The 14,017-nt window shown below is 35.6% G+C and overlaps 1 protein-coding gene across 1 annotated transcript; it reads right to left on the minus strand.

Moving 5' to 3' along the window:
- Window positions 1-655: 655 nt before the first annotated feature.
- On the minus strand, window positions 656-7,792 carry LOC110889858 (PI-PLC X domain-containing protein At5g67130). Its single transcript, XM_022137434.2, has 9 exons — window positions 7,643-7,792; window positions 7,471-7,554; window positions 7,272-7,394; window positions 7,054-7,191; window positions 5,387-5,485; window positions 4,398-4,701; window positions 3,355-3,578; window positions 3,190-3,276; window positions 656-976 (listed from the first exon to the last, which is right to left on the minus strand). The coding sequence occupies exons 1-9, from the start codon at window positions 7,646-7,648 to the stop codon at window positions 815-817; spliced, it is 1,227 nt and encodes a 408-aa protein (XP_021993126.1). The 5' UTR covers window positions 7,649-7,792; the 3' UTR covers window positions 656-814.
- Window positions 7,793-14,017: the final 6,225 nt, after the last annotated feature.

Here is a 14,017-nt window from a genome sequence, read left to right on the forward strand (position 1 = left end):
TCCCATGGTCTAATGTAGTAAAAGTTTTACATAAGTTATTAGAATATTATTAAACATGTTTCTTAACAATATGAACTCATACATGTACAATAATTGTCTCATATTCACTTACTACTTGTTAGGTTTGTATGGTTTTTTTTGCAAGTACCTATCATAGTTTTTTTACTTCTAAAATGCTTAGTTTCCCACGCACGCATGCACGCACAAAATGAAATACATGCAGGATAATTGTAACAATTATAAGCATAAATGATGCGCAAGCGTACACAATATCAACTCTTTAACAATTTCAAGCTACCAGTACCACCACCGGCGCTACCTTCCCTCCATCTTTTGCCCCTCCTCCCTCCCTACCCTTTTGTGCCATCATCACAAATCCTTTTGTGACACACAACCATTGACAAGAAAAAAACCACCATTTCTGGTCAAACCACACATGACAACTACACCTCCTCTCGGATTAGTGATTACCACCACCAACGTCGTCGTTTTGAGGTTCCTTACCATCAAATCAACATCCCAACTTACTCTCAAATTGTCCACCCATACATAGATTTTCCAAACATACATCGACTTAATAAATGATGGCCAATAATTCTTACAATTTTACTTCATCCGATTATAAATTTTACTATAGCATAATAGCACCCAAACGGAATCAAACACAACACTATGATGATTTATACAATTTAAGAATCAATTTTCCGGGACATTAGAAGGGAGGGTGAGTTGCTAATTTGTAGATATAACATGAATGGCTGGCTACCTTAAAACCTACCTAATGAAGTGGGAAATTTCTTAAGTCTAAACTACTTTAAAAACACAAGGTTATAGCTATCAAACCCGACCTAAACAACCATAAAAGTTGACCCGGTTGAGCATCCATGTTCCCGGAGCTTTTTATTGCTGAAGTTGTAGTTGGAGTTGGAGCAGCTCCAGCCTCTGGGTAGTTACAGGCTCCAATGGTCATGTTTGGCTGCACATTAATAAAGTTAAAATATTGGTGGTCAATTTATGGTACATTTATAAAAAAAAATGTTGTTTCATCCCAGTTTTACTCTTTCGATGATAAACAAGTTCTTACAGACCCGTTACCCAACCTGTCCAACTTGTCACCTTTACTTGTAAATGGGTTGCCTCCGTTTATATTTTTATCTCAAATAGGTTAAATAAAAAATAACTGAGAGAGGAACGGATTAAATGGGTTGAAAGTCGTACACAGTTTAATATTGATGCATACCACCACCTAAATCATTTTAGGCGTAAAACCTAGGTTATTACTCTAACTATCATAATAAATACATGATTAGTTATAAAAAAGTTGAATGTCATAAAATAACGATATACTTTTGGCGAGTGGTCTATCTTGATAATTATTACTTTCTAGTCCGTTTTGATAATTGTTAGTTTTTTTGTAAATGGTCTATTTGGGTAATTGAAGTTTTTTATTTGGATAATTGTTAGTTCTCATGGTTCCGAAGTGGGTCTTTAAAGATATTTTAAATACCAACTCTGGTACAGAAGTTATCATTACTAAAACATTGCCAAAAGTATATTGTTATTTTATAACATTTGTAATTTACTTTAAAATTGGATAAAAAGTGTTTAACATGGCTACCCAACGTGGCCCAACACATTTAAGCCCGAAATAAAGATGACTTGTTACCTAACCCGCCCATCCAATCTTGTCACTACTTATTATTAGTAGAAATTTCATCCCATTTACTTATGGGATTAGGTGGATTCAAGTTGTGCTCCGTCTCAAACAGAGCAAAAAAAAACTTTTTGTTATAAGAGGAACGGTCAAATGAGTTGAAAGTTGCCCATGGTTTAATTTTGATGCATTCTACCTAGTTAATTGTGTTATTCAAAAAAGTTATATTGTTTATTGTTGTATAATATTGTTCTTGTTATCAAAATAAAAGACTATTTGTATGAAATGGGGGTAATGGGCAGTTGTTTGAAAAAAATCCTATGGACTTTTGCCAAATTATTCTATATAACAATTGTGGTAGGATCTTAGCTACGGTGTAATATTTACCCATGAGTTGAAACTTAATTACAATATTGCCATTTCTTTACTTTTCAATTGGAGTGATGCTGTGTGTTTTTATTGATGACGGGTTTGATGGGTAGCATCATGACTTATGAAAGTGTTTTGAAAAATAAAATATTAAATATCATATAGTTTTATATATTTTAGAAATATCATACTAGTTCATTAAATAAGTGATATTTGTCACTTTTAAAATTATATCTATGATCTATCATAAACATATAATCAATCGTGTTGGTATAAATTTGAGTTGTACGTCTTTGATGGGGCTTTACGTCACGTACCAATATAAATTCGTATTTTTTGCTTTACGATTTTTACCGATTTTGGTCGATGTTTGCTTACTACTTAGCGCAGGACATGGGCTAAGCAAGTAAATTCCCGCCACGTAGCGCGGGGTGTTTTTGCTAGTTCACATATAAGTTAAATTTTATATTTGCTTGATTAATTAAATCCCTTATCTTTCAAAAATCATCAAGTTAAGTTTTGCACTTAATTCTTAGAGTAAAATGCCATTTTCGTCCCTGAGTTTGGCTAGTTTTGCGACTTTCGTCCAAAGTTTTGTTTTTCCGCATCTGGATCCAAAAGTTTGAAATCTTCCCATTTTCATCCAACTTGTTAACTCCATCCATTTTTCTCCGTTAAATGAGGGGCATTTCCGTCTTTTTTGACATTTTTTTTATTAAAATAAAAATTATTATAAGAAATAAAGATCCACCTATGTTGATTTCTCCCCACCCAAACCCTTTAATCATCACAAAAAAATGTCAAAAAGACGAAAATACCTCTAACTTAACATTAAAAAATGAATGTAGCTAACGAGTTGGATGAGAACAGCCAAACCTCGGGGACGCAAATGGCATTTTACTCTAATTCTTAACATAATAGTCCCTTCTTGCATAATAAAATCCCTAGACTTTTTTATTAAAAAAACGAATTTTTCCCTAAACTTAAAGGTCTAGGGATCTAATTATTCAAAACTGAAGTTCAGGGACTTATCTTCTAGCAAAATGTCTATATCCTTTCTTTGACAATTGCCCATATAAATTGTTTATGGGCCAACCCAACCCTGACCTGCCCAGCCCGGCCCATTTATACTTGAACCATCTCTAGTACAGATAAAGGTTGCATACCCGGCATGCTGCAATGGTGTTACAACCACAAACCAGCTGCCCGTTAGCCATATCTACAGCAGCAGGTGCACCCCCACCATTGCTTCTCTGCAGAATTATAATTACTTTAATTATTCAGGTGTACCAACTGAATAAATTTACCAAAAATATGGTTGATAATTATACCTTGTAAAAGTCAACAGCAATGAAATTAGGCCAACGTTTAACAGCTACATCATGGCATGTGTTTATCATGTTCATTAACGGGTCTGAATTGTGCTTGCAAGCTTGGGTAAGATCAGGGGTATCTGGGAAATAGTTCATTAAAACCAGTGATCTTGATGTAGTGTTCATTGCTGCTGACTCAGCACGGTTAGGACATAAACCACTTTTCATCCCGACTGTTCCGTCTGTAATTTCACACGTGTCACACAAATAAGAAGTTTTAAAACGGAAAATTACATTAAAATATAACCAACTTTTTCTTATATTTCTATTTCGGGTTACCACCATTTTTTCCAAGAAATTCTCAATTTAAAGATAATCTTTAACCTTGAAAGCAGGTAACTATATATTCTTAACAAATAAAGTGGTAAATATGATATATTTTTCAGTGTTTTGAAAATGTAAATATGGTATAATAAAAATTCGAAGGAAATATATGAAAGAGTAAAATACCATTTTAGTCCCTGAGGTTTGGCCAGTTTTGCGACTTTCGTCCAAAGGGTTGTTTTTCCGCATCTGGATCCTAAAGGTTTGAAATCTTGCCATTTTCATCCAGCTCGTTAATTACATCCATTTTCTCCGTTAAGTTAGGATTATTTCTGTCTTTTTTGCTAACTTAAAGGGCAATTCGGTCTTTTTCATTTATGTAAAAAAACCGAATACCCCTGAAAAAGACCGAATTGCCCTTTAAGTTAACAAAAAAGACGGAAATACCCTTGACTTAACAGAGAAAAATGGATGGAGTTAACTAGCCGGATAAAAATGGCAAGATTTCAAATCTCTTGGATCCAGATGCGGAAAAACAAACCTTTGGACGGAAGTCGCAGAACTGGCCAAACCTCAGGGACGAAAATGGCATTTTACTCTATACAAAATTTTGAAGTTTTAGAAGGATATATATGAAATTGCCGCAGAAAAGTTAACCAAAGTTGGTTGGTTTTTAACTCGATGCCCTATGTCAACATTGTGCCTATCTTAAGCTCGCAAAGTTCGACACAACTCACATTGGTTTTCAACCAAGTACTTCCACTCATAAGCAATCCCTTCAGTCGCCTGTTTAGAAGATTTGGAAGTGAAAACTACCAAACGGTGATTTTGGCGGACCATGGAGTCAATTGTGGGCCAGTCCCTACCATCACTTGGCATTTGGGCTACTGGAAACCAGTATTTCCTCAGACCAGCAGCATTGAAGACATTAGTTAGACCGTTTGGTGACGTAACATAATCTTCAATGATTATGGTTATGATCTCGGTTGGATTCTTTTCTAGGAAAACCCGGATCTCTTTCAGAACATTGATAGCAGGTTGCTGATGAAAATAAAAAGTGTCATTAGTGATTCTATAAACAGGCAGCCATCTGTTGGGTAATGGGTCAGGTACCAAAATAAACAGTGTTATTATTCCTAATTCTAGAGTAAAATGTCATTTTCTTCCCTGAGGTTTGGCTAGTTTTGCGACTTTCGTCCAAAGGTTTGTTTTTCTGCATCTGGATCCAAAAGGTTTGAATTCTTACCATTTTCATCCGGCTCGTTAACTCCATCCATTTTTCTCCGTTTTTCAGGGGTATTTCCATCTTTTTTTGCAAACTTAAAGGGCAATTTGGTCCTTTTTCACTTTATGTAAAAAGACAAAATACCCCTGAAAAGGACTGAATTGTCCTTTAGGTTAGCAAAAAAGACGGAAATACCCCTGACTTAACGAAGATAAATGGATGGAGTTAACGAACTGGATGAAAATGGCAAGATTTCAAAACTTTTGGATCCAGATGCGGAAACACAAACCTTTGGATGAAAGTCGCAAAACTAGCCAAACCTTAGGGAAGAAAATGGCATTTTACTCCCAACTCAAAAACACATAGCCTTAAACCAAACACCTTTTATCATTCCACGTAGCATCTCCGCATTCCCAAACCCTCGGTCCTAAAACACCCTAAACCTGAAACTATCTAATTGATGTGAAGTGGGATAGAAGAAAGATATAGAAAATTACTTACAAAAGCCGTGTAGTTGAAGCATTTGCCACCAAAGGAATGACATAACCAAATGTCATTCTCAAAGTCATACATATCAAGCATCAGTCCTCTCACACCATTCTGCAGAACCATCAGCAAACAAATTTGATTCAGATTGTGAAATGATATATACAAATTTTATGTTTTCCTAAGTAAACAAATATGATCAATAACCTGCCTACATTAAAAATAGCATGTGTTAATCAGAGTTTGTTGTGTAGTAGTTGAATTTATTTATATGAAAATCGGGGTTTCAAAATTTGTTAATAAAAGTGAACTATATAATTGCGGTATAAAACTTTATAAATCATTTTGCTGCTAGAGAATAACATAATCCCTTGAAGAAAAGAAAAATGTGTATAAAATGACTGACTATCAATGAGATTTTTCACAGGCAGTTCTAAGATAATATACTGTTATGTCATCCACATAATTTACAACTAACACTTTTATCTTTTTATTCAAAATATCACTTTGGGTGTAATGGGGTTCCTTTGTGCCAAATAAAATAATGGCAACCACATCATATACTAGCATTATATTTACGCATGCCTTTTTTAATTGAATACTTTATGCAACTCCAACTACTTCACTCATTGAAGAGTATTTAACAAAGAAAACCATCAGGTATTATTCCTCTCATCATACACCCATGTGGATAGCAGGTGCACACTAATATGAACTCAACTACTCGCTTGGTAACCAATATATTTCTAACAATCATGTTAATTGCAATGTGTAATTTTCAGCCACGTTTTATGTCAATATTCAGTTGCCCTCGAGTTATCATTATAAGAATTCTACATGTTGATTAGAAAACCTAGAAGATTCACTAAAACTATGAAACGTAAAAATGAGTTCTGAACAATACGTTTCGCTTCGATTTACAATAAAAACAGTTGGCTAAACATCAAGCATTTCTGTTGTTGAGCATGTTAGGTGAGTGATTGCAATTTTAATGCGAAAGGAAATACATCTAGGTTGTAAATAGTTCATAACTTCATAGCAGTAATCCCACCTACTAGACCAAATATGAAAATAAGTGGCTATAACTGTTATTTCGTTGTGATGTTAACACCTCAATTTATAGACACATGGATGATCCAATAAGGAAACTAAATAACCTACACTATATAATTCACACCTTTCAAAAAAAAATATGGAACAAAATCGGGAAAACAATGAAAATAGACAAGTTGAACAAGCAAAACATCAAAATAGACATTGACCGGTGGCGTTTTTAAGTCAACGTCTATTTTGATGATTTGCTTTGGTCAACTTGTCTATTTTCATGATTTCCCAACAAAATCAACCTAATTACAATAAAAAAAATAAGTCAAGAAACCCGTAAACCCTAATGCAATTATAGTTATTTAAAATAACTAATTACATGGTAAACTATTTGTTTGTATTTTATAAGCCCTAACTTCCACCTTGTGAACGATATAGATTCCATCGAGGCATCGATAATTCAACATAAAAACTTTTGTACTTATATTGCACTAAAATACAAAGTAGGCCCAAAACATGTCAAATCCCTAAATTCCCCATCAATTTTGATGTTTAAACTATAAAATCGCAATTGAAATCACATACTTCAACAAACCTATACGAAACCATTACTATCAGAACTAACAACAAAGGCTTACATCGAGCTGAGAGCTAACAGAATCCTGCTGATTCGTCGGAGCTAGAACAACGGAACCGGTAGCCGATTTCTCTCCAAATTTCGCGAACGAATTATGCGTCGTTAACCACGAGTACCGATTGAACGGCAATCCTTTCACCTGCGGTCACTCCAAAATCACATCAAACAAAATGAAACCCTAACGTAACATTCACACTCATACACACACACACAATTCACCTTGGAAAACGGACTCAAAGGCTGAATACGAGTACACCTAGGGCGAACATTGCCGTCTGCAACACACGCTTCACAATGTAACCCTAAGTCACAGTTACCGTTATCTACACACGTTTGTCCTTCCTGATAATATACACGTCAGCACCATCAATCATCAGTTCCTCACACAACTGAGATTCAAAAATTGATTTTAACTGACCTTTAGTGATGAAGCGTATGTGAATAGAACAACTGTGAAGAAGAAGAAGATTGCGAAGAACACATTGCATCTGCATTTGAGTTTCTGCAAACAAAAAAAGTAAGAATTAAGTTGTGTGTGTTAGCTATGAGATTAGAAATATGTGATGATGAGGGAGAAATAGGATGATAACCGCCATTGATGATCTCGACTGGAGTAGAGAGAGAGAATGAGATATATGTATGTGTGTATGTATAGATATCGGTGAAGAATAATCGGAATGTCTGTCCTGGTGCACACCGCAAAGTGCACGCTGCGGCTTCCCCACCAAACTTTCTTTATTATTTATTTTCATATTGACTTGTAGTTTAAGTTTGATTAATTTCGTTACTTATTATAACATATAATTTATATGATTTGTTTTTTTTTTAGAAAAAGTAAACTTCATTAATACGTCTCCGACCCAAAAATGTAAATGCCAAACAAAACACAACCCCTGACCCAAGCGGGCAAAGGGTAAGAAAATTACAACATATATAACAGTTATTTACACCACTTCCCCCAACTAATATAATTATATGAAGCTCTATTTTTAACCGAACTGAAGCCCCTTGATTTAATCTCCCCTAGAATGTCTTATGGGCTATGTTTTAAATGCTTGAATATTGACTTGTTTCTTCCTTTCCAAATACACCAACAAGTAGTGATCACCAGACCGTGAATAATCTTCTTCGCATTATTATTTTCTTAACAGTACATGTATTAAATTGGTGAATATGAGAATACTTTAAAAATGTTAGTGACTTGTAAGGCCAAGTGTAGCGAGAAATGTGATTGGATATAAAGAGGCAAAGATCACGTTACATAATGCCCTGTACACCACCCCTGGGCATGATCTTTAGAAAATTGTTGTTAGCATGATTGTGAAAACGCCGGTGAAAAAAATTGAGGGGCTTGATCTTGATGGCACATGTCATATAACCCCATAAGAGGGACATTATGATAATGCCCTACTACACATGATCTAAGTTGTAATAACTTTAAAAACTACTTAATAAATCTAGACTATAAAAGAATTTGAAAACGCAACTAAAATCCATATATAAAACTTGTAAGTTATAATCACCTAAATCTGAAAATTACTTGATAAATCTATACTATAAATAAACTAGTTTAAACAGTTTTTTTTTTTTTTTTTTTTTTTTAACATAAAGATTACTTCTATCCAATTTTACACAGATTATTTAAATTTCTTCTCTTAGCCTCTAACAACTATTTTAAATATCTTCTTATTAAATATATATTGCATTTGTATTTCTTACATAAATCTTATAATTATCATGTGTTACGTATTTAAGTATGAAAACATATGGGGTGGAAAACAATGAGACTTTACGAAACGTAACACCCTCGATTGCATTTTAAGCCTTACAAGCAACATTTGCTTGACCCAAAACGTGCACTTATATGGACTTTTGCAGGTGGACTGATGGATGCTCCTTATCATGTTTCTAGTAAACAAGAACATTACATCTAATATATTTTATTTTTTTAACGGCAGACCCAGCTCAACGTTTATGGAGGCCTAAAGCGAATTCAAAAAGCGGAGCCCTTTTGCAAAAGAAAAAAATATTGGATTTAACATGATCATCAAGTACAAGAAATTCGTTAGATTTACACTTTGTTTAACATAATCAGAGGAATGGTTGATCCAAAGGATTTGTGTGACTTAGTGTTGACCTGTTCGAACTAGAATCTTGACAACAGCCAGTTGGATATCTTACCGGTAAACTACTACAACACTATTTGACAAAGCCATCAAATTATACATCAATCTATCGGATTTATACAACTATTTTTCTAAAATCAAGGCCCTAAATTTTGGTAACCTAAAGCCCTTGCTTCACTTGAATGACCCAAGGTTCGGCCCTGCGGCAGAGATATTTATTAAAAATTTAACAAAAAGCTAGAGCCGAATTGAATAAACATACATTTACGTCCAGCTGAATAATTTGGCATATTGGTTACATAAAGCTCAGTTAGTTACCCTGTGAGGGCTTTGATTGAGAACTCTCTCTATGTCGCTACATGACCATATAAGGCTGTGATGCTGATAAGAGCATTTCTTTTAGTTAAGTAATGAAACATGTTATTGCAATTCAGTAATCTTCAAATCCCATCTAATTAAGCAACAATCACAACCTTAATCTATTTCTAAAGGTGTTGATTTAAAAGTTGAAGTGAAACTTACAACTTCAACAAAGATTAATACTACAAATATTATAACAAAATCACCTTAAAGTTGTAAGGACTACAATAGAAGTCCAAACGAGAATCAACTTACACATGTTAGGGTGTTGATTTTTTTTATAATTCCTAGTATACCAAATACCATAAATGTAAAATCAAGTAGCATATGTGAAGGAAGAATCCTAGAAAAGAAACAAGTTTTTCCCTAATCTGGCGCTCAACAACAAAATGACTAACGTGATAGATGATCGTACACTTACGTTTGTTTCATGCCACACTTTAAGTTTTCACTACTCTTACGGTTCTCTTCGCATTGGACTCTACTTGATGAGTGATGAGGAGGTGACAAGTACAAATGCTGATGTTCATTCATACATATGTTAAATAAATTGGCTAAGGGTCAATAAAAGCACCCATAAACCAAATTGTGGTTGAAATAATCCAATCAAATCACTGACTTCGATTTTAGATTAAACATATTAAGTTTATTAAACTTGAACGTCACAAAGCACCTAATTTAAGATGCCAATACACCTTCTCCTAAAGTCAAATCACCATAAAATCAATTCTATTTTATCTTCAACTATTGCTTAAACTCAACACGGAAACCAAATTAGGCCTTACACCGATTACAAACACTTAACTAATAACATAGAAAACCTATAGAGTATAGATACTTGTAAGTTGTAACATGTTACTTAGTTGGTCTTAAAGTGGGCCATGAAATAAAATATTGAATCCACACCCAACCACTATATTGAATAAGTAATTTGTTTTCACTAGTCCATAAAAGCGGACCCAATATGACTTGAAAGTCATATGTATTCGGCCTCAGAACTTGTGACAAAGATGTACATCAGAACACGACTTAAAGCCCTTGTTGTCTCTTCATTCCAGGTGAAGGTATCTTTATTCGGTAAATTGGTCAGTGGCTTGCTGATAACCCTATACCCCTTTCAAAATTTTCAGTAGTTGCCTGTTAAACCTAGAAAGCCTCTCAACCCTTTGATAGTAGTGAGCTGTGGCCAGTTTAACATGCTGTCAATCTTGCTTTTATCTGCTGATACCCCTTCATTGCTCACCACATGCCCGAAATACTCTAACCTTGCCTGACCGAAAGAGCATTTTGATTTTGATGTGTGTAAAATGCAACATATAAATTACATCAAATGAGGCATAAAACTAACCCTTTTTTAGTATTAATGTTGGAAAAAGTGTGCTTTTGTCTTCCTTTTGTATTTTCAGGATTAAATGAGCGTAAATGAACAAAAGGAGCAAATATGCAGCAAAATCTAACATAATTACAAGAAAAGGAATAAACGTGGCATGCCCGACCACTCGACAGCATCTTCCCAAGCAAAAACAAGAGAACAGAAGGTTGACCACGGCCCCGTGCCTAGCGGACACGGGGGCGTGGCCAGTTGTCTGAAGAAAGGACAAAGCTATAGAAGGTTCTATTCCCGACACGGGGGCGTGCCCAGCTCAACACGGGCCGTGGTCAATGCTAAGATTCGAAGAATCCAAGCAAATCTTGATAGTACAGATACGCCTCTGCACACGGGGTCGTGCCCAGCGGACACGGGGGCGTGTGGAGCTAATGCAGACAAAATGCAATTAATGAAGAAAGAGAAAGTGGATGGACACGGGGCCGTGTCCGGGCTTCTGTGCAGGCTATAAATAGAGGTGTTTGGTTCACTTCAAAGACATCCCTTGGCAAACCACCTCTCTCCTACTTCACCCACACTCCACCACCACTATAACCCACATCCACCACCATCATCCATCATCCATCATAGAGTGTGTGTAGTAGTCTCGGGATCCAAGATTGATAGTAAGAGTTCTTGATAATCAAAGGCCATGTTTGCCTAAGTCTCTTACATCACTTGGTGAAGAGACAAACATTTAGTGTAATACTTTTGATTTTTAATCTTTTCGCACTTTTTATATGGTTTTGTATTAATGACTTTAATAACTAGTTTCTTATGTTGAAGGTGAAACTTCCTTATCATTTGTCCGTGGTGTCTTGGCATTATTGTGACAACCCGAATAATTAGGGTTAGCACTACTTAAAATTCCACAACCTTTGGCGTGTACTCTTACGTTTGTTGCTTATCTTGTGCACCACTAAATGTTTACGTGTGTTTGATCGATTAACTATACGAGGAACCATTAAACGCTAGTATGTATCGCTTAGCTAACCTAGTAAACTAACTTAATTGGAGTGCGAGTTACTTGATACATGTGGGCCGCGAACTCGATTAACTCTCGCACACCTCCCCTTGGGTCGGAGGCCACACCCCTCACACCTCTCCTTTTCCTCGACCCACACCCCTTGAAGCCCACATGCATCCCCTATGTTATACGTCATACAGGTGTGGTTGCCCCCATGATTTTCCAAACACACATAAGATTACCAACCCTAGTTATTTTCTTCCATCTTGCAAATGACGGCAGTCCCCAGGTCATCATCACCAAAGCCCTCTCCTTCTCCCTTGGCCTGGTTATCGGTTAGTATATTGACATGATTTTCTTTGATTGTTCTGATGATGTATTTATGTTGGAATGTATGTGTATGCGTAGGGTAGAAGCATGAGTTATGGTATTATTGTATATTAAAAACTGAGTATGATTGATGCATTAACATGTTGTTTGGGATACTACAAGAATAAGATGAATTAGTATTAACAAAGAATTATTGATGATGATCGATTGGCAAAAACAGTTTTGTTACCTTCTAGATGATGTTGATGGATTTGATCTGTTATCATACGCTAACTATTCGGTAAGAATTAAGGGAATTGGCGGACCACAAATACGTTCAAACCATGATTGTTGCTAGATGATGTGGTGGGTACTTGGTCTGAATGTTAACATGTTTGCTAAATGGTGATCTGTGATCGCTTGAACATATGAGGCATGATGAATATGGTGATTTAGATTCTCTTATCATGTCTAGTTGCATTAATACATGACTATTATTATTGGATTATGTGCGTTCATGTGGCTATGTGGGTGATTTGTTTGCATGATACTCGATAATTGACAAACTATAAAAGGACCTTTACTTTAGAAACAATAAATGCAAACAGATGAACCTTTCAACATGGCCGACAAACTATATTCAAATTATTTATTCTATTGGGCCTTTCCTTTTTAGTGGACTGTTGAGAATTAATGGGTCTGACAATTCACATGCACTGGGCCGATCAGTTATATATATGTGTGTAAATGCAATCTGTTGATTGAGGATTCCTTTATGCTAGGTGCACATTGGTAATATGTGAATATGTATTTGATGTCAGAATATGTTTGAAATCATAAAACCTTTGAATATATAAGCACCAGTTCGGATAAGCATGTAATATAAACTAGTGCTAACAATTAAAAACCTTCAAGTAAATGATTGTAGGTCGTGTTGTTGTTTGGGCCGGTTACATTAATGCAAGTAAACATCAGGAGGTTATACAAATATGAGGATATGCTTCCAAATTATTATGTGTATCAAGTTATGTCCTAGTTAATGCATGATGGGTAAATTTTCCTAAAGGCATAAAACGGTTCGGGTTTATTGGAATAGCATGAGTGCCCAAATTTCTTGGTTGGAATATGCATATATATAATTGGTGTCCGTGTTTCCCAAATCATTGATGGCATGACTTCGACTAGAGAAACCCATTGTGTGTTGTATGTACTGTATGCTAACTATGTTTGGCTCTTTAATCTGTTGACAGTAAACACTAGGTTGTTTGGACATTAGGGTAATGTATGACCTCACCCACATACATACTTACATTTATCATACGTTAGGTCGTGTGTAACGGACCTAACATTTGACGCGTTGAAGTACGTAATTATAAACCGAGCAAATCAAAGGTGAGTTCACTGCTCTTTTCCAAGCATGCATCCCGGGGAGGGATAACGGGTAACGTTCCGGGGAGGAATGCTAGTTTATTGGGATGTTTGTTATTATTACTCAGTTTCTATCATATAAGACCCCTTACATCTACCGACAGTTGCCGGGGAGGCAACAAGGTTATTAGTTGATAGCGCTATTAGGTTTGGCACCCTCACACCGTACCGGGGAGGACGGGCGTGAACTAATTTCCTTAAAGCATGACCAATGTTTTAATAGAGACATTGGGGTTGGGCAAATACATCTTGTAGCCATCTGCGGTAATCGAGTTTATAACAACATCAAATCAAATCATCGAAACTGTGAAACGATTTAATCTGGTAACTGGTATCTAAACATGTTAACAAAACTTTAAACTCACCAGCGTCGTCTGACACACTTGTCTGCATGCTTGTAGGTCATTAG

Source organism: Helianthus annuus, chromosome 16 (assembly GCF_002127325.2).
Source record: "Helianthus annuus cultivar XRQ/B chromosome 16, HanXRQr2.0-SUNRISE, whole genome shotgun sequence".
In the NCBI taxonomy this organism is placed as follows: Eukaryota; Viridiplantae; Streptophyta; class Magnoliopsida; order Asterales; family Asteraceae; genus Helianthus; species Helianthus annuus.

Excerpts from the sequence above, each read along its gene's own strand:
- LOC110889858 (XM_022137434.2), bottom strand. Across the intron at positions 7,395-7,470 it reads CATACGCTTCATCACTAAAG|GAAGGACAAACGTGTGTAGA; the intron begins GTCAGTTAAAAT and ends GTATATTATCAG. Across the intron at positions 3,277-3,354 it reads TTGCTGTTGACTTTTACAAG|AGAAGCAATGGTGGGGGTGC; the intron begins GTATAATTATCA and ends ATAATTCTGCAG.